Raw genomic sequence first — 25,380 nt, forward strand, 5'->3', positions numbered from 1 at the left:
AGTCAGAACACAGCAATGTCCCTGCTTCCCACCCAAGCAGCCTACACTGCGGGTGGCAGAGCGCTATCACTCCACTTTTGTGCTACAGGCAGATTCTCTTGTTAGGAGGGAATTCCTCAATAGTCAGATCAATGAGTTTTATAACCCCATAGTGCCACAGGAGAGGATCAAATGGTCTATAATGTAACAGACAATCAGGCTCTGTATCTCTCCCTGCTGTACTGGGACATTGGTGGAGAATTCTATAATGGCATTTTTTATGTACCATCTAATCAGCAATAACCATATACAAGAGGCCGACTTTCCTGATTCTAGCTTATCTTGGTTTTGTGGTTTTAAGATAGAATTTTAGCTGTATTTTATTATTTAATCATTTGTGATTTAGACTAATAGTGGCCAAGCATTTGGAGAGATTGTGTACCGGTTTACCAGATTAAGACTTTAACTGTAACAGCCAGTGGTCAATTTGCCCAACTTCCCAGACAGCCAGCTACCTTTCTCCTCTTCTTCTGCAGCCAGTGGCCTTCTTGCCCCACTTCCCTCCCAGTCAGTGACCTTTGCTCCTACTTCCCTTAATAATGAACCTGGGGCCACCCCTTGTGCTGAGCCCTTGTGCGCCAATAGTGTCTGCCTCCCATTCAGCTGTCTGCATTTTCATCTGCAGTGGAGCTTGAGCACTGTAAGTCCCAGAGCGGCAAGATCATCTGAGACCAGGATCTTCATATATCTGTTTTAAAAACAAATGCTTCAATGCTATTTTTTCTAAATTCCTTGTAAATAATTTACTGCTCATGACCACACAACAACACACTAGTATACATGGGATGATGGGAACATTACTCTTTCATTATTAAGGCAATGGACTGTATGGGAACAGGAGATAGGGTTAAGAAAACTCTGATTAGCTTTTCCTTCTAATCTCTCAGTATTGTATCAGTCTCTTCCAGCTAGGGTCTAGTATACTTTACTATGATGGGTGTTGAACTTGGCTGATCCTGTCCATGCCAGCATTTTCAACATTGGTTTGGAAGGAACAGCAAATGTTTGCTGCACTGCAGTGTCCACAGAACTCGATAGCAAAAGCAGCTGCCCGGCAACAGAAAGGGGGAAATGTGGCCACACAGCTGGATGGATATCCAGGTATCTGTATATAAAGAATGAAGAGAGGTCCTTGCTTTGCCTTTTAGCTGTGACCCTCATCACTGGGTTATGCTGTCCCCCCATGCTCTCTTGTGTGCTGTTCAAAAGCCTCAGCTTGGCTCTTTTATTGACTTCTTTTATGCTTTACATTTCCTTCCAAATATGTGTGCCTATGCTTGTGGAGGTTGTTGTTCAGTGTTGCCACTTACAGTGTCATTTGTAACTGTTTCATCCTCCTCCTCCCTCTCTATAGGCCAAATCCGCAGAGATGCTGTTGCAGTTAATGTAAATTACAGGTGCTCAGCACCTCTGAAGAATTGTCTCTCTACCTGTCATTCCTAAAGTACCATCACCATAGCCTAGCATGCAGCCATCAAATACACAAGATATGCAAATTTTCGTCCACAAAGATAACACACTCCTGCTCTCTGTGATCTCACCACCATTTTTCTAAGGGGAATGTTCTTTCTTGTTTCTTTTCCTGGAAAAAAAGCTGTCAGCCATTCGTTAATCATCATTGCAGTAAGGCATATGTAGAAGTGTTTGGCACCGTGTTCTATGACAGGCTTGTCCTGATCTCCAGTTTCACTGAAGACACCATCAGCCACAGTGTGCCCATTGATCTCAGCTGTCAAGCTGGGTTGCACAGAATCTTTGAGATATCTAGGCCCCAGCCCATTGAAATATTTGAAGATTAGCACTAAAACCTTGAAATGGATGTAGAATTGCATAGGGAGCCAGATGGGAGGATCAAGCACCAATGTGATGTGCTCTTGTTGGTCGGACTTATCTAAATGGCTGTTCACTGCATAAGGAACCAGCTGACTTTTCTATGTAGCCTTCATAGTAGTCCAATGCTGAACAAATTGCAGTAGGCAAGCCTTAAAGTGGCACTGGTATTGATCACCTGATAGGAAAGAGTGCAGGCTCCTAGCTTGCTGAAACTGGAAAAAGCCATATTTCTGCTATTTGGGTGTTTTGGAGATCCAATGAGCCCAGAAGGAGCACAAGGCTGTATCTCATCATGGCAATCAGGGCAGACATCTTCCATAAAGGTAAGACCAGAGCTCCTGCTAGTTCCTTGTTTTCCTCATATCAGCATAATTTCTTTCTTATCTGGATTGAATTTAAACTAGCTACTTTTTCACCTCAATATTTATCTTGCTCACACTTCTCTCTCTCCATATATAGTAATCCTGCACTTCTCGTGACCATTCCTTGAACTGCTGTGCTATCAGTGCGTTTTATGAGAAATGATAATGTTCCCATGGTGACTGTCATCTTGGGTGCTGCTGATGTGCAGTTTCATTGCTTGTATAAATGTTTCCATTTTTTGGCACAATTGGAGTCCTAAATGGTAGTTAGACACCAGCATTTATACAACTTTATTTAGGTTTTTTTTAAAATATAACTGCCATAGAAGTAGGACTCTGTTTCAGTTTATTTTTCCTCCAGACCCTTCTCCTTTGTTCTTCTAGTTTTGCTTCAGTGTTTTCTGAGGTCTCATAGTTAAGGCTAAGATTTTGTCATGATTTTTTAGTAAAAGTCATGAACAGGTCATGGGCAATAAACAAAAATTCACGAAAGCTGTGACCTGTCTGTGACTTTTGCTGCTGCAACTCCATGGTTTCCCCCACCACAGTGGTGGTGGGGAGCTGTGGGGATCCCCCTCTGCCTGCAGCAGCTAGAAGCTGCAGGCCCCCCCCCCCCCACACCCACAGTGTCTGGGAGCTGCAGGGTGACCATATTTACCAAAGAGAAAACGGGATAACCCAGCTGCTTTCCCCAGGCTCCCGCCTTCCCCCCCCCCCCATCTGGGGCTGTTGTACATCTCTGGAAATGTGAGGAGGGCCCCCTCAGAAGTCTATCACCTGTCGCTGGAACTTTGCAGGGGGCCTCCTGTCGCTTGTCACTGCTGTCACCTGTCGCTGGAACCCTGCCAGGGCTCCACTGGCTGTCAGCTCCAGAGTCTTGCAGCCCCTGTGGCTGAAGCAGAGAATGTCATGGAGGTCTCTGGAAGTCACAGATTCCTGATTCTGTGACTTCCATGACCTCCATGACATAAACCTCCTAATCATAGTTGGTACCACTGTCATCCCAACATTGTTTCAGTTCTTCCCAACCCCATCCACTTCTATTTGCCATCTCTGTCCTCTCCCCATTGGTGCCCTGACCACCTTGACGCTCTCAAGGTTTGAGCCCAGATGATGGGTTCTGCTCATCATCCAAATGCAGGTGATTGAGAATGGTTTTTTTTGGAGGGGGGAAGGGGGGAAATAGTTTGTAGCTGTCACCCTTTGTGAGTGTCACAGAATTGACTGCCCTCAGCCAGCCAAGTGGAGAAAGGGGGAAGGAAATTATTTCTTTGGAACAGGGACACCCCTTCCTCCACTGCCAGATAGAGAAGAGGAAGGGAGGGAGCCAGACCTTTCCTTTCTTGCCCCAGGCAGGAAGTCTCTCTCTGGCATTGGGGAAAGGATTGCTAATTTTTGCATGGCGAGCTGCGGCCAACAGCCGCTGGCTTGCAGCTCATGTCAGGAGAGCTCTGCCTCCCCCGGGGAGACCTGCACAGACTAGGAGGCAGGAGATGGTCACCGCAGCCGCCCAGCCCAGGCCCTTGGGGAGCAAGGGAAGGAGCGGAGGGAGGGAGGGATGGGGGCGGGGAGTGGTTCCCCTTTGGGGTTGCTGGGAATTTCGGGGCGTGCCCGTGTGGCTCTTAGCTTCTGAAAGTGAAAGTGGCGGTGTTTGGGGCCAGGCGGGCGAAGAGGGAGTGGGGGTTTGGAGGGCGGGGAGGAGAAGCGGCTGGGGGCGGAGATTGCCCCTCCGGAGCTGTTTGTTCCTATCGCTCTGTGTGTGCAGGGGGAGGAGGGTCCTGGCCGGCCGCCTTCCCCCGATCTCGCTGTGATCTATGTGAGGGGATCGGGGAGCTGATGTGCCTGGGCAGGGGCGGCGGCGGCGGCGCCGCTGCTGGCGGAGGAGAAGGAGGCTAGCGGGGCTGCGGTCTGTCCGGCGGGCCCGGGCCGGGGGGATGCAGCGGAGCGTGGGCCGGAGGGGAGCTGATCGGAGAGGGAAGGCAGCCGCCGCCGCCGCCCGGAGAGGCCGAGGAGGAGCGGAGCGGAGCAGCCGTGACATGCCTTTCCCTCTGCCACCTCTCCAGCGGCCATGTTAGCCAGGAAAGCCTCGGCGAGCGCGGCTGCGGGAGCTGCCTACCCGGCGGGTAAGGAGACGGCAGGGCGCAGAGCCCGGGAGCAGCCCGCCCGGCCAGCCGGGACACGCGGCCTTTGCTCGGGAGCCGTGGGAAAGGGCTCAGCCCGCTGCCCTCCCGGCTCCAGCGGCGCGGGGCGGCGGAACAATGATTTGCCCTGGGCCGGGGCACGGAGGGAAGCCAGCGCTGGGCAGTGTTACCTCTTCGCCCAGGGGCTGCCGCTCACCCCCGGAGGGGCGCGGATCCGAGCCCGTCTCGCCGCCCTCCTCCTTCCCCCCGCAGGCTCGGGATCCCCGTGGTGGGGAGGGGGGATCTGGAAGAAGGGAAGCGGCGGAAATCGGATTGGCTGCGTGGGGGGAAGGGGGGGGGTTCTCGGCCAGACGGCGCGGGCGGCGCCCATCCAGGCTGCGCTGCCCCTTGGCATGTGCCCGGCGGCGGGGTCCATCGCGGCCGCAGGGCTGCGCTTGGCTGACAAGCTCCGAGCACACGCGGGGCCCGATCCCGGTCCTTCCTGCTCCCTCCGCTGTGCCACGTTTGCGGGCCGCTTCCCAGGGCTTTCAGCGTCTGCAAAACAGAGTCTGGCGGTGGCAGGAGGCTTCCCCTCCTTTCCCAGCCTCCGTGCTGTCAGCCAAGTCCGCCCCACCGGGCTCCTCTCCTCGCTCACCGTCTGCTCTCCCTTCCTCTGCAGGCAGGGGAGGGGAAAGTGGCCGCCAGCTGCAGTCTTCCCCGGGCATCGGAGCCGGGGGATCCCGGACGGGAGCTGGGACCGGCCCGCCATCACCCATCGCCTTGCCGCCGCTTAGGTCCAGCAACACCGCCCACACGGTGAGAGCCGGGAATGGTGGGGGCAGGGGCAAAGGCCTGGCTTGATCTATTTGCAGCGACCCTGTGCAGGCCATAGGACCCTCCCCATCCTCCCCGTGATGCCTGGGGATCTGCAGCGCCAGAGCATGTTCATTCTCAAAATACAGTAACTTCCCACCAGCCTCCCCCCCTTCGTATTAATAGAAATAAATGTGCTAGGTGCAGTCAGGCTGCCAGCCAGCCCGTCTGCCAGAGAGCTGTGAATGAGACTAGAAAGGACAGAAGCCAGTAGGATCCCTATTAATTATCCTGCCTGTCTCATCATGTCTCATTATTCCTATTACCAGTCTGGTTTCAACAGGTATGCTAATGGGGCTGAGGGTACTTTTTTGAGTCACTTGGAACTTTGCATGGTTGGGATAGAATCCCTGGCCTCCATGAGTCCTTTGTGAAGGGGTAAGGGTGGGGGAGGTGAGGAGGAGGAGGGTTTACAAGGTGGTGTAAAATGAATAATGCATAAACACTGCTCATTTCATTTTAAAGGGTCTGGTTAAATGTTGCATGACTGGTTTTGAAGCTGGCACCTTGCATGGATTTGCATGGAAGGTCTGTGCTGGTACATGTGTTCCCATGAAATGACATTGTTTTGAAAATGAGGTTAGTCACTGTCATTAGAGGACGACCTTTACCTATGGTGGGAAATGAAAGCTGCTCTTTCCTCATTTGTCTGATTAGCTCAGGCTAGGTCTACACTACCCGCCTGAATTGGCGGGTAGAAATCGATCTCTCGGGGATCGAATTATCGCGTCTCGTCGGGACGCAACAATCGATCCCTGAATCGACGCTCTTACTCCACCAGCAGAGGTGGGAGTAAGCGCCGTCGACGGGAAGCCGCGGAGGTCGATTTTGCCGCCGCCCTCATAGCGGGGTAAGTCGGCTCCGATAGGTCGAATTCAGCTACGCGATTCGAGTAGCTGAATTTGCGTATCTTAAATCCCCCCCCCCCCCACCCACCCCGGTGAAGACCTGCCCTCAGACTGATAGCTCTTTCCCAGGGTAACAACTATTACTGTATTCAGGGGCAGTAAGTGGAGGAAAGACACTGACACAGCTGCTGAAGCACAGTACCTAAAGAAGCATGTGCCGCCTGACCTGAAGGAGATTTTTATTTTTCAGGTCTCTTATCTTCCAGTTCTAGCTAATCCCGTTGGAATGGAAATTCACAAGTGTAGCACTATTTATGGATGCAAGAGGGCATATCTCTCCTTAATGTGTGACTGAGTGGATAGGCAGGTCTATATGATTATATATTCGCACTAAATATCTCATGTTTTTATTGCATAGATTTTAAATGGGTGAAAAATGTATTATTTAAAAAACATTGTTAGAATATTTTGCTTTGAGCTAATGATTACTTTATTGGATGCTCACATGCTATCTTGGTTAACATATGGCAGAGCTTTAAACTATAATGTGATTATGGGCTGATGGAAGGTGAAACTGCATTTGGATATTACGGTTGCACTGACTTTCTATGCTTTTGTGTTAAAAGCATCGGCCATTTACAATAAGAATAGTCTTTTTTAATGAAATAATACATTTAGGGTGCACTGAAAAAGAATGTGATCATCTACAAATTGTGTCTGCAAACGCAAAATCAATATCACTATACACAGAAAATACAGTATGTGTCCACAAATACAAATGCCAAATTTTGTTCTGAGTTACACATATGTGAATGAGTTGAAGTGCTGATTGAGTTAAAAAGAATTAGAGGCAGTTTTTAAAATTTCCTTTTAAGAACAGAACATAAGATATAATAACAAAAAACATAAGTAATGATTGTGAAGACTCATGTGTCCATTCTTGTGGAGCCCCCTGGACTTAATTGGGGCTCTGCATGAGCATATAGTGATCCACTTGCATAGTTCTACTTACAGAGTTGGGACATAGTCTTGACAGTACCAACCTCCAATCTGGTGGGGGGTTTTAATGCACAAGGGTGGCCAAGCACTGGTATTGTTAGTTTTCGGGTCCTTATAACTTCTGATTTTAGAATCTGTGCTTTTGGGATGTAGGTTCTACCACACACAACATATTTAGCCTTGAATACTGTTTTAGAAATATTGCAGGCTCTCTCTCTGAATTTTGTAGGTTGTTATTTTGTGGTTGGTAGAAGATGCTAACATAACTTTTTATAGTAAGAATCAGATGTGACATTAGAATAGTGGATTGTAACTTTAAAACCCATTTGGATATGTCTGTTAAATGATCATTCTAGGAACAGTAGTCCCAGTGACCTAGTTAACACTGACTGACTAAAATCCCTTTAATTTTATGTTCCACTGTTTCCTCAAATCCATCATGTCTAAAATGGAACTTCTCATCTTTCTATCTGAACTGTTCTCCCTCCCTCTATCTGTTTACTTAAATGGCCCCCATCACAACAGTGTCTGAGTGCCTCCCAAGTAACTAAAAATAAAAATAACAATCTCTCCCTTTTGCCTTCCCAGACTATAGGAGAAGTAGCTTGGCTAGTTTACTGGGTTTGAGTGTGTTGTGTATATGAAGACTTTATCGAAGGAAGAAATGAGTTTTGCATTTAATTCTGAAAGTGAAGAGGTCCATTGTCATACTTACCTCTTACAGGAATGAGTTAAGTAGTCTAGGTCCAACTCCTGTCAAAATTCTGTCTCCCACCTTGTTGGTCAACAATTTAATTGTTGCTGTAGTATAGCTTCGTGGGGGATCATGGTCAGAGAAGTAGAGGTGTGAAGATGAGGACAGAGGTTGTGTAATCATGGCAATCTGTGTTGCTAACCAGACAGGCTGCTGTGTATGCACCAGGTAGAGGTGCGGTTTTTTTTGTTTTTTGTTTTGTTTATAAAGAGTGCGTGGCTTCCTCCTAATTCTTTCCTTCTCCCTTTCCACTGATATTAGCACTGTCTTTCTGGTCAGTTAGGCTCAAAAACATGGGAGCATCACTGATTCCTCTTTGTCCTTCTCTTTTCCAAAATCTGCCCTTTCCTCTCTATTCCTTACTTTCAAAATCCTTCCTTTCTCGCCTAAACTACTGTAACTTTTTCTCTTCAGTCTCTCATCTCTCCACTGTTGTATCCAATCAACATGCTGCAACAAAGATAATCTTCCTTACCTGCTGCCCTCATCATGTAAATCCCCACCCCTCTGTGAGTCTGTTGGAATTATTAATATAGAATACTGCCACAATGCCAGTTTCATCATAAATTCCTTTATTAAATCTAATGGCTGAATAGTAGTTCTACAATTGCTCTAAACATGTCTAAAAAGCCTAAATTAAATGCAGTTTAATACATCCGTACAATAACAAGCATTTATGAGCATTTGATCATAATACTCACAAAAGGGCTAACCTTAGGGGTGCTTGGACCCATTCTGGTCAGCTCCAACTTGATCAGGCTGCTATTATCAATGAACCCTTAAAGAGTTCACCCTTTTATACCCTTTATCAAACAAGTGATGTCATTGTTTCTAACTTAGCTAAAAACCAGGTTTTGGCCAGTTTGGAGTTATTGCTGGTTCAACACACACAATCCTTCCGTATTATTTACTATGCCTCATAGAAGGAAGAAAAGGCCACAATTATCTTATCAGTTACCTTTCAGGTCCAGTTTTTCCAATTAGGCTATATTCTTTCAAGGCCTTCCTATTACTGCCAACAGACTGAACCTTACATGACCTTATATATTCATTTCGAACTAATTCAACCCTTTGTGTCCTACAGGGTCCATCTACCAGCTTCTTATCTCTGCCCTCTGCCCCCATCTACATCTGTGCTTTTATTACCTGTTGCACCCACTCTTGTACACTCCACTCTGCCAGCTTCTCCTGTATTACTGCAATTCTTTGTCTCCTTCTCCCAGTACCGAGGACTGGATTGACCTTCCTTCTACAATGCATCAAGCAACTTTGTTCTCCTTCTTCATGACTCTCCTCAAATTTCCCTCTTTCTAGTTAGCTTTCCATTACTGAACATCTTCTATCTACGCCCTATTCTTTTGCCTCAACTCATAATCCTAACATTTAACTTAAATCACAGTATAACAGAGGTTCCCAAACTGTGGTCCATGAAGAGCTGATTGGTCACATGCTGCTAACTGTCCTTGCTAAATCTCATTAAGACAGCTGAAAATACATTACTGTCCTACTTTTACTTTTCCATATAATCAGTTACTCTCATTGCCACAATTGCTCATGTTATGTGAATTTGAGTGGAAATGTCTGTACAATCATGAATGAGAAGAGAGACATTCGTAAGACAGTCTCTTTATTAAGATGGGTCCATGCTATGAAAATTGTGTGTGCTTTAAATATATCTAATACTAAGTGCAAGCTCTTCAGGGCAGACACTTTGTCTTAGATCTGTAAAACACATGATAATAATCAAAAGCATTTCAATAATGCTGCTAAATTGGTATAATATTGGCTAATAAGGAGATATTTTTAGAAGTTATGAAGCACAGAAGCACTTGAATCCATCTATCAAAAAAAAAAAAGGCATTCATACATATGCATACTTGTGTTGCAAGCAGCTAAATGAGCACTGAAGTGTGCTACACCTGATACCCATATGTCTCTGGTGTGTTATGAGCAAAAAGGCTGAAAGCCAAGTGCCTTGACCTAACCTAGAGAGAAGAGCATGTTGTGTAACAGTCTTTCTAAAAGTATTTTATTGCTTTTACAAAATGTTCCCCCCCACACACCTATTTTTGCAACATCAGATTGACAAATCCTGGTTCTACTTGATATCATCTCTACAATCAGAGCCTTTGTCAGCCCATCGTATTGCTTGTTTAATATGATTCACTTTATCATTTTGAGGTTCTGATGACAACATAAACTGTTGTTTGGGCTTTGGTGGAATTAATTCATTGTAAATAATTATAGCACAACTATTTCCTTTGCATGGTTTTATAGGGTACAGCACCTGAGACCAAGTGAGATTAACAACTGAAGATGAAAAATAATTCCCTCTGTGTTGACTACATAGAGCACCACATTGCTACTAGGAAATGCAATTAGCAAGTGAAAATGCCAGGAAGATTTATGGACTACTATGGAGAAGGCTTATACCTGATCCTACCGTGATGGGCCAAATAGAAAATCCTAAAATAGATTTATGTATTGACTGGGTATCGTCCACACATGTATAACCGATTGCTAATCAGTCCCATTTGGTTTTAAACACTGGACACAATTTATACTATTAAAGTATTTTACAACTAGTATAGTTGTGGTAGAACAGTTTGTGGTAGAACAGTTTCCCTTGAAACCTCTTGTCCTCACACATTGATACATTTAAGAAACATACATTTATTTTGGGCTGAATTTTTCCGTGATGGGTCTCTATTTGAAGGGAATATGTGGATGTTTTGTACCCCATCCTACCCATTTCCATAACATGAACAAATAAAGGTTTGCAGCAGCCAATTTAGAATTATGAAATGGTAAAGAGAGAAAACATTTTTACTTTTATTTTTTTCTCTTTTGTAATTTATATTCCCAAATAACTCAAGCAGAGGAATTTTTCAACTTCAGACATGATATGTAGATAAATTTTTAGTGAACACTGTGTGCTTTGATAAGTGTGAGAAGAAATGTCCTATAAAAAAAGTTATGACTTTGAAAATGTGTGTAGGAAAACATACTATTAAGATGTATATGCTGCACAGGTATATGCAGATGTATAGCTCGGTAGCTGTTTGGTTACAGGAATTTACAAACTCATCTGCAGAAGCAGAAGGAGTTTATAAACCTCTCAGGATTACACTGTCAGATGAAATGATTGTGAGTGCAACAAGCAGTTCACTGCTGGACTATGAAGTGTATAGCCCCTTATAGCTCCACAGGCCCATTAAGTGTGGTTCATTGAACTTACAAGCTTCACTGGGGAAGCCTGTAAGTTCTACAAGTCTGATCTTGAAAAAAATATCCAGCACCTACTATCCAGAGAATTATACCTGCTAGGCCAGGGTTCGGCAACCTTTTAAAGAAGAAGAGCCATTTTTTTGTTTTTGTCTTTGATCAAAATATTTCGAGAGCCGCATCACACGCAAAGCTACTTGTAGAGTTAGAATTTATCAACTAATAATAAACAAACATATTAAAGCTATTACTAGTCACCAATACTTTTAATGCGACTTCTGCTGTTGGACATCTTTAGAGAGTTGCTCAATGTTCGGTGAATATGCCGTGATTTTCATTTTCAAGCTGGACTCAAGACTAACATCTTGCATTTGGTTCCTCAGTTTGTTTTTGATGAAATTCATGTTGGAAAACACTTGTTCACAGACATACATTGAACTGAAGACTGAGAGAAGCCCAAATTCGTACTTCTTCAGCTGACTGTATGTATCCGGTAGACAATTCCAAACGTTGAATATAATCTGTCTTACCATTTAAGATCGTCCATTTCAGACCACTTGGGTTGTAGCCCCAGGGTGGATTTCTGCCTTTCCAGATTTTCAAGTTCAGGGACAAGATCTTTCAATTTTGAATTCCATAAATCCTTGTCTTGCAAGTCCATTAATTCAAGTTCAAATTGCGCTCAGTCGATTCCTGCAAATGCTGAAAAATTCAATGCAGAAGTGTCAGCTTCAAGCGGTTTCAACAGAAATGACAAAGTGGACTTTTCCCTTCTGAACTCGTGAAATTGGTCAGCAAATGCAGCCTGCATTTTGGTGACTGTTTCTGCAAGGAACCTAATGTCAATGTCACAGTCATTTGTTTGTTTGTATTGCTTCAGTGTTGGGAAATGCACTAACATGCCCGTCAAAATGTCCCTTACAAACAAAGGCAGTTTTCGTTCAAATGGAAGAACTTCTTCCAAAACCGAATTTGCAGTATTTCCTTTTCCCTGTAGCTTCCGATTCAACACGTTTAAATGAGAAGTTAAATCCACCATGAAATTGAATTTCTGCAGCCAGTGAGGATCCGTTAGCGCTGCATATTTAAGGCCCTTTTCTTGGAGGAACACCCTAATTTCCTCAAGACATGATGCAAACCTCATCAGGACTGCACCTCTGGAAAGCCATCTTATCTTGTTACACATGAGAAGATCAGAATATTGGCTGTTAACTTCTTGAAGAAGCTCGCAAAACTGCCCATGATTGAGAGCGCTTGCCATTATTTTGTTAACAATCTGCACGACCATTTCCATTACTTTAGAGATGTCCTCTGGAAAGGTTTGTGCTCACAGTGCCTCCTGGTGGATTATGTAGTGAAATGAAATTACATCGTGCTCCATACTTTTTTTAAGTAAAAAAAACAAATCTTTGTGTGCCCCCTTCATTCTTGGTGCTCCATCTGTAGCAATAGCAATTATTCTGTTGATGTCAATATCTTTTTGTTTCAGACATTCAGTGACAGCAGATGCAATATCTTCGTCCTGAGTTTGTCCTTTGAGTGGCAATAACGTGATCAACTCTTCTTGAGGACCTTGATCATTAACATATCTGCCGAGTAAGGCAACCTGAATGATGTCATTCACATCGCACGTCTCATCGCAGGCAATAGAAAAACCTGGTGCTGATCTAATGTCACTAACCTACTGGCTGATTACGTCTACGGCCATCTTAATAGTTCTGTCCTTTACAGTCTTCGCAGATAATGGCATTTCTCTAATTTTCTTAACTATTTCATCTTTGTTTCTAAAATCGCCAAAGAGGTGCTTGGATGTTTTAATGAAACATTCTTTTACATATTCTCCATCTGTGAATGGTTTTCCTCGTTTTAGAATTTCTTGAGCTGCCATGAAACTAGCAGTAGTGGTTCCACTTGGCGCCTTCATCCATTTAGCAAACGTACATCTTGTTTGCTCTGCTTTGCGTCGGAGCTCCTCTCCTGCTTTTTTCCTCTCATCACCAGCTGGATAAGTTTCAGCAAACGTCCAATGTTTCTTTTCAAAATGTCTTTGTAGGTTTGATTTCTTATTGTTGGATAGTTTTTTGTTGAAAATGGAGCACAACGGGAGTTCAGCTGAACTCGCTATAAAAGCGTAAGATTCAGTCCAATCATTTTGAAATTCTCAAGAAGCAGCTGAGTGAAAACTGAATGACTGCTCAGCAGCAGCTGAAATACTATCTAGAATCCAATGAGAAGCAGTAAAAAAAACTGAGCAGTCTTGGTAGTTTCATTCATCTGCTTAGAAAACCTATGTGCAGCAGGAGAAACACTGAAACTGCCTAAAGGCTCAGGAAGGCAGAACTATATTGTTTAAGATTTGGAAAGCTTATCTGAAAGCTTCATTAGGAAACAATTTCTACTCACTACTGGTGGTGAGTGGATAAATTGATTTGTTTTTTTAACTCCTGGTATAAGACAAATAACTACAGTTCAAAGAATGTACATCCTGTAGTGAAACCTACAGTAGTTGTAAAATGCATAAGCCAAATAGTCCTTAAATCCAGGAGAATCAAATTAAAAAACTAAAATGAATTCAAGGTTTAGATTGTGGCATTGAGCACTTAAAGAAATTCTGAGAGAGATGGTTTCTTCCTCAACACCATCTCAGTCTCATTGCTCATAAGTAGTATTTTCTACTCCTGTCTTAAGTATGTTCTAGTTTTGTTGTTAATGTGTATCATAAAATGTGGTTGAATTAATGTTGCAGAAGAAATCTTTACTTTGATTTCTTGGCTTTAGTATTTGCAACCTGCACTTTGCACTAATGCCACATTTTTATGTGATTCTTATTTATACAGTCTTTTAATTCTACATATTCTGAACCCTTCCCCGCAGCCCTCTCCCAAACCCAAGAAACCTTCTAAGTAATTTGGTGCTTGTGAAATATGCCTTCCTGATAGCTCTGTGGACTGAAGTCCTCTCTTTACCCACCAAAGAAGTATAGCATGCTCAGGAACAGAGCAGCATTTCAGACCCTGCCACACCAATATTCTTCAAACATGACCTGGAGGAATTGTCCGGAGGGGTCACAGGGCAGTTAAGTCTTCTTGGTGGTTTAATTCATGGTGTTTCTGAGAATTTAAGCAAGGGAGGTAGTTAGTTCAATATTCTATATCTCTCCACTATGCTTGAATGATACAAGCTCCTTTGCTCTGAATGCCAGTGTGTTGTAAAACTTCATTTAAGATCAGTCAGATTTGATTGCCCAGGCCCAAATGGCTTTGCAAATAAACATGTGCAGTCAAGTTACAATCTTGAAATAAAATAGACCTGTTATTAGATAAATAGACCTGTTATTAGATCTGAGTCACAATGTATGTAGAAAAACAATAAACTCAGCAGAAAGAATCCCCAGGAACTCTAGAGATTTTCATATTATGAAAACTTAAGATGTGCAAACTGAAAGAATATCATCAAAACATAAAGCTTGCATCCAGGTTGTCTGCTTTTTGGGAAACGAATGATTTTACAAAGAAATGTCTGTCATATTAGAGTAAAACCCTTAATAAAATAATGTAATATGCTAACGGTGCACTACATGGGGGATTTTCTCCTGGGGAAGCCCTTTCCTCTGCAGTTAAAACATTGCCTGAAATCAGAGTTTACTCTAGTCATTTCTGAATTTCATTTTAACGTTAGTGCACTTTTAGTTAGTGATTTGGCATAAATTTTGAGGCCGATAAGTCAGGTAGTGAGATGGTAGGAGAATTCTTCACACATTTGTGTAAGACCAAGCTGAAAGAATGATGAGTTATTTCTATTACAGTAAAATTTAGAGGCCTCAACCAAGAGTGGTATTCCATTTTGTCTATTGGTGCAGTGTACAAACACGTGGTAAAAGACAGTCCATGCTCTGAGTAGCTTACACTCTAAATAGACAAGCAGTCAAAGAGTGGAAGAAAGGAAGTATTTCCTTCCTATTTTACAGATGCGGAATTGAGGCATCAAAGAGATTAAACGAAATCTGTGGTAGAGCTGGGAGATCTCCAAAGTCCCAGTCCATTGCTTTAACTGCAAAACCATCTTTCCTCTCTGTTCTACTTTTTAGTGTCTGTTACTGGTAAAAACTGAAAGTTTGTTATTGACAAGATTTTGTCAAGACATTCACCCAGTAATCTTTGTCCAGTACATTAATGGAAAACTAACCGAAGACAATGCCTTTATTTTGTTTATGTCCCATATGAGTAATATCACAGTGGTAGTCTGGCATTCTGGTTTGACTAATATTTTTTAAATGAATCAGTGAGTATCATTCACAGCCCATGTCTTGATATTGGAGTTGTGAAATTGACTTCAAAGATTGATATGGTTGTGTTAATGATTTAGAACCCGTATTTGTAAATGAATCTTAAACACTTAGGGTTGCATATCATTAGCTTCACTATTTTATCCTTGCAAGTTTTTCCAATAAATTAATGTAGAAAAATCAGACCCCACATTGTTATAACTGATATATCCAAGGTCATTACAGGCAGGAATGAAGAAGATGCATTTCAGTTCTTAAGGCCTCTTTGTCAGAAGTACTGAGCATCCCACAACTTCACTTGAAGTCATTGGGAGATGTGGGCTCTGAGACCACTTAAAAATCAGGTCCTTAGAACCAAGCTCATCCCACAAGTAACTCCATTGACTACATTTTTATTATTGTAATTTGAATTAATTAGTTACATTAAAACTTAGTTTTGTTACCCTTTTACTCTAAGACTCAAATTTATTCTTCCACTGACTTCAGTTGAGTTACTCTAAGGATGAATTTGAATTGTAAAGTTACAGAAAGTTATTTTTTATTTTAATCATTTTACTTTACAGCTTGAAATTAATGTATTTACAGATTGTTTAAGGCCCTTTTTATGAGAGAGAATATCCTCCACATAGAGCAAATGAGAAATTACAAAGATATCAGTGGTAGAAACAAGGGTTTGCTTATATATTTCTTGTTTCTCTGTTATGTAAATAGTTGCTTTTCACAACTCTGATCACATATTTTATTGTTTGAAAATGGTTGAGATTCATGCTTAGTCCATCATACAAACTATAAAAAAACAAAACGTAATTTCTAAAACCAGTCCTAATTTTTTTAATTACAGAGAGTGGAAAATAGATTTTGATTGTACGCTCTTTGAGGCATGGATTTTTTTTTTTATGGTTTAGTGTTTGTACAGTGTCCAGCACTCAATCCTGATAGGTGCTATAGTAATACAAATACAGTACTCAGTTCGGCAAATTGCTTAAGCATGTGCTTTAAGTCCGGTTGATGTAAGTGCATTGCAGAATTGTGGCTATAGACTCTATAAATGTTAAACTCAATCTCTTGCACTTTCATAACATCCAGATTTTTTTTCTTTTGAAATGTCAAAACTCATTCCCTTCAGTTTAAAATTGCACGTGACAGCTTTTGTCCCGCACCAAAGTTTGGAAGGAGTTAAAATCCTGATTTTTAACGATTTGTAGAGGTGGGGGAACTACAAGTGCCTTATCAATAGAAGTTCCTCCAGATGATGTGAATCTCAAGCACAACTGAAACTGCTACTTTGTATTCTCTAAAGTCAAGTTTATTTTCCCTCCAGCATATTTTTTGATATTACTGGGCTGTTGCCTTACAGATTCTCTGAAGAAATTATTAGCCCATGATAGTACTATACCCTTGTTTGCCTTGTTGCAAACCTCTTATTTGTTTGCCTTGTTACAAACCTCTTATTGAAATGGTCATGACAGTGAGGAAAGTCTAGAACAGGGGTCGGCAACCTTTCAGAAGCGGTGTGCCGAGTCTTCATTTATTCACTGTAATTTAAGATTTCACATGCCAGTAATATGTTTTAACATTTTTAGAAGGTCTCTTTCTATTAGGTCTGGTCTATACTACCTGCCTGAATCGGCGGGTAGAAATCGACCTCTCGGGGATCGATTTATCGCGTCCCATCGGGACGCGATAAATCGATCCCCAAATCGGCGCTCTAACTCCACCAGCGGAGGTGGTAGTAAGCGCCACCGACAAAAAGCGGCAGAAGTCGATTTTGCTGCCGTCCTCACAACGGGGTAAGTCGGCTGCAATACGTCGAATTCAGCTACGCTATTCACGTAGCTGAATTTGCGTATCTTAAATCGACTCCCCGCTGTAGTGTAGATGTACCCTTAGTCTATAATATATAACTAAACTATTGCATGTGAAGAACTGAGGTTCTTACCCACAAAAGCTTATGCTCCCAATACTTCTGTTAGTCTTAAAGGTGCCACAGGACCCTCTGTAACTAAACTATTGTTATATGTAAAGTAAATAAGGTTTTTAAAATGTTTAAGAAGCTTCATTTAAAACTAAAATAAAATGCAGAGCCCCCCGAATCGAGTGCCACTGAAAATCAGCTCGCGTGCTGCCTTCGGCACGCATGCCATAGGTTGCCTACCCCTGGTCTAGAAGTATAAGAGATTCTAAGATCTTTAAAATGTGACCAGTAACAAAAGATATCATGGGATATTGGTCATATGTTTAATCTAGCTGTAAGTAGCTTTAGAAAAATGGTTAATTTAAGTAAATTCGGCCTGGTGGGGGATAGAAGAAGGAATTTTGAAACATTAAAAAAAGTGTGGAACTGAATGTTCTAATTGGAAAAATATTGTTTTGAATTTTAGGTTGGAGGCAATAAGCACACAATGAATGAGCACCTGCATGTTGGTAGCCACGGACAGATTCAGGTTCAACAGCTGTTTGAAGATAATAGCAACAAGAGGACAGTTCTAACAACACAACCAAATGGGCTTGCAGCAGTAAGCAAATCTGGATTGTCAGTGGTACCGGACAGACAGATAGACAGTGCTCATAGACGACAGGGGAGCTCCAGTTCTTTAAAATCGACAGATGGAACAGGGAAGGTGAAAGCCTCCTTTATGACACCAGAGCAAGCAATGAAGCAATACATGCAAAAACTAACAACCTTTGAGCATCATGAAATTTTCAATTACCCTGAAATATACTTTTTGGGTCCAAATGCAAAGAAGCGGCCAGGTGTGATTGGAGGTCCAAACAATTCTGGTTATGATGATGACCAGGGGTCTTACGTGCAAGTACCCCATGATCATATTGCATACAGGTATGAGGTCCTGAAAGTAATAGGGAAAGGAAGTTTTGGGCAAGTTGTGAAGGCTTATGATCACAAGACCCATCAACATGTGGCGTTAAAAATGGTGAGAAATGAAAAACGTTTCCACCGCCAAGCTGCAGAAGAAATTAGAATTCTGGAGCACCTAAGGAAACAGGATAAGGATAACAACATGAATGTTATTCACATGCTGGAAAACTTTACATTCCGCAGCCATATCTGCATGACATTTGAGTTGCTGAGCATGAACCTTTACGAGCTAATAAAGAAAAACAAATTTCAGGGCTTCAGCCTGCCATTGGTCCGTAAGTTTGCCCACTCTATTTTACAGTGCTTAGATGCTTTGCACAAAAATAGAATCATTCACTGTGACCTTAAACCAGAGAACATTCTGTTGAAGCAACAGGGTAGAAGTGGTATTAAAGTTATTGATTTTGGCTCTAGTTGTTATGAGCATCAACGTGTCTATACTTACATTCAGTCACGTTTCTACCGTGCTCCGGAAGTGATCCTGGGTGCTCGTTATGGGATGCCTATCGATATGTGGAGCTTGGGCTGCATTCTAGCAGAGCTTTTAACAGGTTACCCGCTCTTACCTGGAGAAGATGAAGGGGACCAACTGGCTTGTATGATAGAGCTACTGGGCATGCCCTCCCAAAAACTACTGGATTCATCCAAACGAGCCAAAAATTTTGTGAGCTCTAAAGGTTATCCCCGTTATTGTACCATTACCACGTTGTCTGATGGTTCTATAATACTCAATGGTGGCCGCTCCCGAAGGGGAAAATTGCGTGGCCCACCAGAGAGCCGAGAGTGGGGGAACGCGTTAAAGGGATGTGATGATCCCCTCTTCCTTGACTTCTTAAAACAGTGTTTAGAGTGGGATCCTGCTATACGTATGACACCCAGCCAGGCTTTACGGCATCCCTGGCTTAGGAGACGTTTGCCAAAGCCTCCAACTGGAGAGAAGACATCGGCAAAACGAATAACAGAAAGCACTGGTGCTATAACGTCAATTTCCAAGTTACCTCCAACATCAAGTTCGGCTTCAAAACTTAGGACTAATTTGGCACAGATGACAGATGCCAATGGGAATATTCAGCAGAGAACAGTGTTGCCAAAACTCGTTAGCTGAGTTTGAATAACCCAATGCTGGTCATACAAGAATTCTACATTGCTGAGCCTTATTCGTAAGAAAAAGTAGCTCAGATTTTTATTTGCTCAATAACTTTATTCATTTGTATCTTTTCAGCACTCATTTTAAATGTAAGAAATGTTGATTTTGTTTTTATAAAAATATGGGGACAATGCTTTAAGTTTTTATACTTATTTTTAAAAGTGTTTGTTTTCTAAAGTACAATTAGCCTTACTGTAATTAGTGTGGTACAGTAATAAACATCAGTGGCAGGCCACTGGTTACAACACAACTGTCATGCATTACAGCTTAGTGTCAAAGGTGTTAACCATTTTTTTCCGCATGGTCCATATTAGTTTTCCCTTGGGCAGAGGTGAAAGTGGGCCGGTACGGGGTACTGGCCCGTACACAGCTGACATTAAAGCGCTTTAACATCACTGTCCATTTTGCCCCCCCCCCCCCCGGGGCCGCCAACGGGGGAGCAAAAGGGGCAGCTGCCCCAGAGACTGGTGATTTAAAAGGGCCAGGGGCTCCTGGCTTCCGCTACTGCAGCAGCGGCCGGAGCTCCAGGCCCTTTAAATTGCCACTGGAGCCCCGGGTGGTGCAGGCCAGGCAGTGTGGAAGGGCTGTCTGTGGGAGGCTGACCCCTCCAGTCCCGCCCCTTCCACCTGAGGCCCTGGCCCTTCTGGGGGCCCAGAGCCAGGCCCCTGTACTGGTAAATCTTTTATCTTACTTTCACCCCTGTCCTTGGGTTAGATTTGCAATACTCTTCCTTCTCTGAATTCATTTACAGATATAGGTCCTGATCCTACAAACACTTACACAAGTGCTTAATTTGATGCTGGTGGGTCTAATCACATGAGTACAGTCAAGCACCTGTGGAAGTGTTTGCAGAATTGGGGCCATAGCATGTTTTCATTTTCCATATAGTAGCTTGGAAAAAATGATATTTTGTAACAATGATATAGCTACATCCTATAGATTTTTTGAAAAGAAAAAACAACATTAATGATTAAAACAAATGTTCAAATGTAAGTCAAAAAAAAAAGAAGAAGCCATGTCCAGCACTAAAATTGACATTCATACTATGTATAAAAGAGAGAGATGAGCAGACAGTGTGAGGATAAATGAAGGTGGGAATACGTGTGTTCCTCTAAAATTTAACATGACAGATGAGCTACTTTCTATAGATGAAATTATATAAAGCAAAATATTTTGCACATAATTTTAGGTGTACAACCTATATTCATGTTTGGTTTCCTTTTTTTCTCATGTTTTCTTCTCTCACTGCTTAAGTGCAGCTAGGCCTCCCTATATCACATAATTCAGAGCTGTTTCCTCTGTCATTTTCATACTGTATCTTCCAGACTGTTAATGCAACACAAATTTCACAGATTTTTTTTCCAGATAATCTGTCTGATGGATTATGAATTCTTTGGCACATTTTAACTTCAGAGCAAATCAGTGTACAATGGCAAATGTTGTTTTGCTCCTTCAAGATAACTATTAATTTTTAGAAAACAAGACACCAGACAAGAAAACCACTAACCTGAAGATTGTTAATTGTGAGCATCTGCAAGTGTTAATTCTTTCCTCAATGGAATGATTGGAAGACATAAACTTAATCAGTGAAATAAACTGATGCACTACATCTCTAAGGGAAAAAACATTAAGGAAAAGATAAGTGGTTTGAATTAATCTTTAGCATGGTAGCTGAAGAGAACTTTGAAGGAACAGTAGAAATTTAAGTAGATTTGTGTTTGTGTGGTTTTTTTTTTGTTTGTTTGTTTTTAAAACTGCACTCAGAGAAGGAAGATGATCTTTTTCAATGAGTGATCGCTAGAGTTAGGATGAGAATGGTGACACATGTAATATGTTTTCACTAGTAACAGTTTGTAAAATCAGTATTATGTAACAAGCAATGACCGTGATCTACCTTGGATGTATAAAGTACATGAAAAGGAAATTTTGAAGAAAGTAGAACATAATCTAGAAGGATTTGCGGATGTCAGAACGAGAAGTTTGGGTGGGTTGCATAAAACTTCAATAACTTTATTAAAACAATGTTTATATGCACCGATTGCATTAAATTACTTGTAAAAGTTATTAAAAATACTTAAAGCATGGTCCCCAGAGAGGCCAAGAAAGTTTCCGGTTAAGTTCTCATTCATATTCATTCAGATTTTTCATTTAAAAAGAAATCAACGTACGTTTTATTTAACTTAAGATTCTGGGGGCGGGGTATGGAAAAGAAATGGCACTATTCTCAGGAAACATATAATACAACTATTTGCCAAAAAGTCAGTACACAAAGAAATCCTGAAAATTAATTCCTGATAAAGGTTGGTGTTTATTGATGATTGATAACTTTAAACATTCGAACACTGATAAACTAATTTTTCTTACTATATTTTTAAAATTATAGTTTCCTGCCTCTAGTCAAATTTTAAATTATTTAGAAAGTGTTAAATGTAAACAATTTTATACAATATGTGGAAGTGCAATATATAAACATGTATGGAATCATATTCAAAAATGAAATATAATACAAATAGGTAACAGTGGCTTCTGGAATCTAAATATCTGGTGATTGACAATTGGTAATTTCTAGGTCTGGAAAAACATTTATTTACATGTAAAATAAACCAGTTAAGCTCCTACCCCCCAGCTGTTTAGGAAATCAGCAAGGGATAAAACAGGAATTCCATTATGTTAGAAAAAATTATTTCCCCCCATATATTTTTTAAATTAAACATTGGAACCTGTTCTTGCCTTTAATGTAAATTTAAGGTGAAAATATGCATAATGTTCTTGGGTCATTAGTAGACTAAAACCACTACATTTTATTTTTCATGTAACTGGTTTTTTAAATGCCAATAATGCATTTGTGATTGACATTATTCATAAATGCTACCGGAAACTTTTAAGCCAAAATATAGTGTGCGGAGCTATTTTTAACCCAAATACAGTAAACTTCCTCTACATTTAAAAGAGCAGCTATATTATGGATTTTAGTGATATAGCTCTTGTTATTGTAGCTTATTTATAAATGTAAAAAGGGGGGGGGGAAGAAACTGATATTGCCTCTTGCTTTGATGTGATTTAATGATAAGGGCTCTGATAATTAGGCTGATAGAAGTGGCTTGGAAACAGTGCTTAGTCTCACATGTTACCATTGTCTAGAGATGTCTGAGCTATTTTCAGATTTAGTAATAGCACAGTGTTGTCTTGTCTTTGGTTGCAGTCTCATTTGGCTCAGTTTCATGCACCACTGGAGTGTTCATTACCACTTAAGTGTATTGGAACAACAGAGTGATGCAAGATGTGTAGATTAACAACACAGGATAAATTGTGCTCTTGGTGTTAACAATGTGCCTTTTGTTATAAATGCCATGTTGTAGGGCAGACATCTTGGCCTCTTTAACCCTTTGAATACTAGATAATAAGGATGAAATCTATTTTTAAATGCTGTATCTATCTTAAAACATCCTGTTCGTTTTCAAGGCCTTAATAGAAAACATAAGGCAATCACACTATGTTGGATAAAACATTCTGTTATTGTAGTAACTTCTTTGTTGCTTAAGGGGTTAAAGATGGCACTTCATGGTTAGTTGTATCTTAACATCAGACTGATTTTTTAAATATGTTTTTGTTATGGTAACACTAGCAGAAATCAACTGTATTTGTAAAAATTTACCTCAAACTGTTTAATTTTATAGTGTGATTTAATCCCAGGGCATTTGGTATGAACCAAAGTGCATTCCTTTTATATGTGCCTGGCTCTAATAAAGATGGCCAGGGATTTTTACAATTTGGGTGCAAGGCACTTAAGCCACTTTTAACTTGGTGGGTGGTTTGGAGCGATAAAGGACTCCATAAGAATGTTAAAACACTTTAGACATAAGTAGCATTGGGCTATATTTGAATCTTTAGGAACGTGTGTGCATTATTTGATACTCTCCATTTTTGTAACACTTTTTTTTCCCCATCAAGAATATTTCTGGCAAGTAGGAGACTTTCTTTTTTTTTTTTAATTCTTGCTGTCAGTAAAGATTTTAATATTGCCCAACTTGATGCTGCGGTAGCATTTAAATAAAAAAAAAAAGCATTTGTGAATTATTGTTTGTAGGGGCTTGTACATCTCTGCTACAAATTGTAATTACTCGGCTCAACTGCTACAATTACGTCTAAGCAGTAGCTTGGGTTTGTATTGAGCAACGACTTAGACACGTGACTGTAATATGCTGCAACTGTGTGTACTGAAAACGTGAAAAATGATTGAATGTGGACTGTGTATATATGTTTGTATAATTTTCTGTGAGATGCTGCTGTCGCCACTTAACATTAAATATGTTGTAGTGGATTTTAATCCTAGTGGCCAGTTTTATGATACTGTATGTATTGTACAGCTGATGACAGGAGTAAGACTGTTTTGGTGCATATTTGTTACAGTTTATTGTTGTGGCCAGAGATCATTTCAGAATAAAACTTTATGTCCTACTTTTCCTTTTTCTACTGCAGTTTGCGTTTTGTCTGACCGTAAGGAGCCCTTGGAATGCTGGCATTTCCTAGACAAATAAAGGCCTTTTCCTGTGCCCATTGAAGTCAATGGCAAAGTGCCCTTTATCTTCAGCAGTGCAGTACAAGGCCTAAGGCCAAGATCCTCAAAGGTATTTAGGTGCCTAACTCTCATTGATTGAGTTAGGCACCTTAATACCTTTGAGGATCTGGGCCTAAATGCTTAGTGGGACCTATATACAGTATCTGCACATTAATGGAGCCTGATTTTTGTTGTTTTTTTCACAGCCCTTAAATATTGTCCAAAGGCAGCTTTTGGCTTGAAATTTCTAATATTCATCTCGAGAGCTGGAGTATAATTTTTAAAATGATTTTTAAAGTCAAGTTGTTGCCACACTCCAAAGAAAATATGTCTTTGATGAAAGTTTTGCCTGTATAAAGAAGGCAGGACTTGGTCTTTAGTTGCATTTAAAAACTATTTGCAATTAATTTTAATGTTTTCTGTGATTGTCATAAGTCTTTTATGAAAACAAATCTATTTTTTCTTTTTTTCAAAACTTCCAGTAAAAAATAAATGTCAGACTCAGTTATGGGATTGGTAAACATGACAACAAACAGATATTGGAGACTCTGCACGAGTGTATTTGTCAGTCTTTGCAGAGAGACCGATGTATTCCTCAGTGCTAAATGTGTGTTTGGGGCCAAATTCTGCTCTTAGTTAAATTGGTGTGAATCCAGAATAACTTTATTCTTCAATGCCAGATTATATGGGTCCCCAATTACAGTTAATGGGCCAAATTCTCTTCTCAACTACACCTTTGTATATCCAGGGTAACTTCATTGAAGAAAGACACTGGTATAACAGAATAAACTGACATTGAGGGCCTGTGGAATTGGATGGCACTTTTAGTACCCTTTTCTCACTGTGGCTGGGGTATTTCTGCAACATACTAAAGTAATTTCTGCAATAGGACAATGAATGCATAGAAATCTAAATGCCAATTAAATTAAGTGTATATTCCCAAATTTACATAACCAATTCCAATACAATTTTATAGTATAAGAGTAAAAATAAATCTTTGTAAATAACAGGTAGAAGTTCACCATTTGGTCCATCTCCATGCTCTTTTGGAGTCAGGACAGATGCTGCATTTCATTTTAAAGGATTCCCTTTTCCTCGTAAATGCATTGCCTTTCCTTTATTCTTCCTTCCCCCAGCCCTGTATCCTTCTGTGCAAACTCCTCTCTGTATCTGCTACTTCTGCTTATTCATGTAATATGTTACTACATATTAAACAGCATTTTCAATACAAGCAGTAAAGTCGCAAGAACAGGAGGGGAAAATGTCATTATATAGCTGTATAAATGTGCATGGCACTTCAGCAGCTGAGTTACACGTACGTATTTCCTATGGCTGCGTCTATCTTTGCAATACTTTCCGTGGCCAGGTAACTGTGGTGTACTATTGGTACTGATTATAATTCTCTAGGTTTCCTATACATTGATCCAAATAAAGAATATAAGAAGCATATATTCATGAT

General features: G+C 41.1%; 1 protein-coding gene and 1 long non-coding RNA gene across 4 annotated transcripts; one reads left to right on the forward strand and one right to left on the reverse strand.

The window, feature by feature from the left end:
- LOC117877648 lies at positions 1–5,044 on the reverse strand. Its single transcript, XR_004645778.1, has 3 exons — positions 4,546–5,044; positions 3,012–3,126; positions 1–2,635 (listed from the first exon to the last, which is right to left on the reverse strand). It is a non-coding gene; the product is annotated as an uncharacterized LOC117877648 (long non-coding RNA).
- Positions 3,940–23,833, forward strand: DYRK2 (dual specificity tyrosine phosphorylation regulated kinase 2). Of its 3 annotated transcripts, XM_034770915.1 has the most exons (3): positions 3,940–4,357; positions 5,034–5,170; positions 17,720–23,833. In XM_034770915.1, exons 1-3 carry the CDS (start codon positions 4,303–4,305, stop codon positions 19,319–19,321), a joined length of 1,794 nt encoding a protein of 597 aa, XP_034626806.1. In that variant the 5' UTR covers positions 3,940–4,302; the 3' UTR covers positions 19,322–23,833. The 3 variants fall into 3 exon arrangements, with proteins under 3 accessions (XP_034626806.1, XP_034626816.1, XP_034626825.1); XM_034770925.1 differs by lacking the exon at positions 5,034–5,170; XM_034770934.1 differs by lacking the exons at positions 3,940–4,357; positions 5,034–5,170 and adding an exon at positions 5,412–5,510.
- Positions 23,834–25,380: the final 1,547 nt, after the last annotated feature.

The sequence above is a fragment of the Trachemys scripta genome, chromosome 1 (assembly GCF_013100865.1).
Source record: "Trachemys scripta elegans isolate TJP31775 chromosome 1, CAS_Tse_1.0, whole genome shotgun sequence".
Classification (NCBI taxonomy): Eukaryota; Metazoa; Chordata; order Testudines; family Emydidae; genus Trachemys; species Trachemys scripta.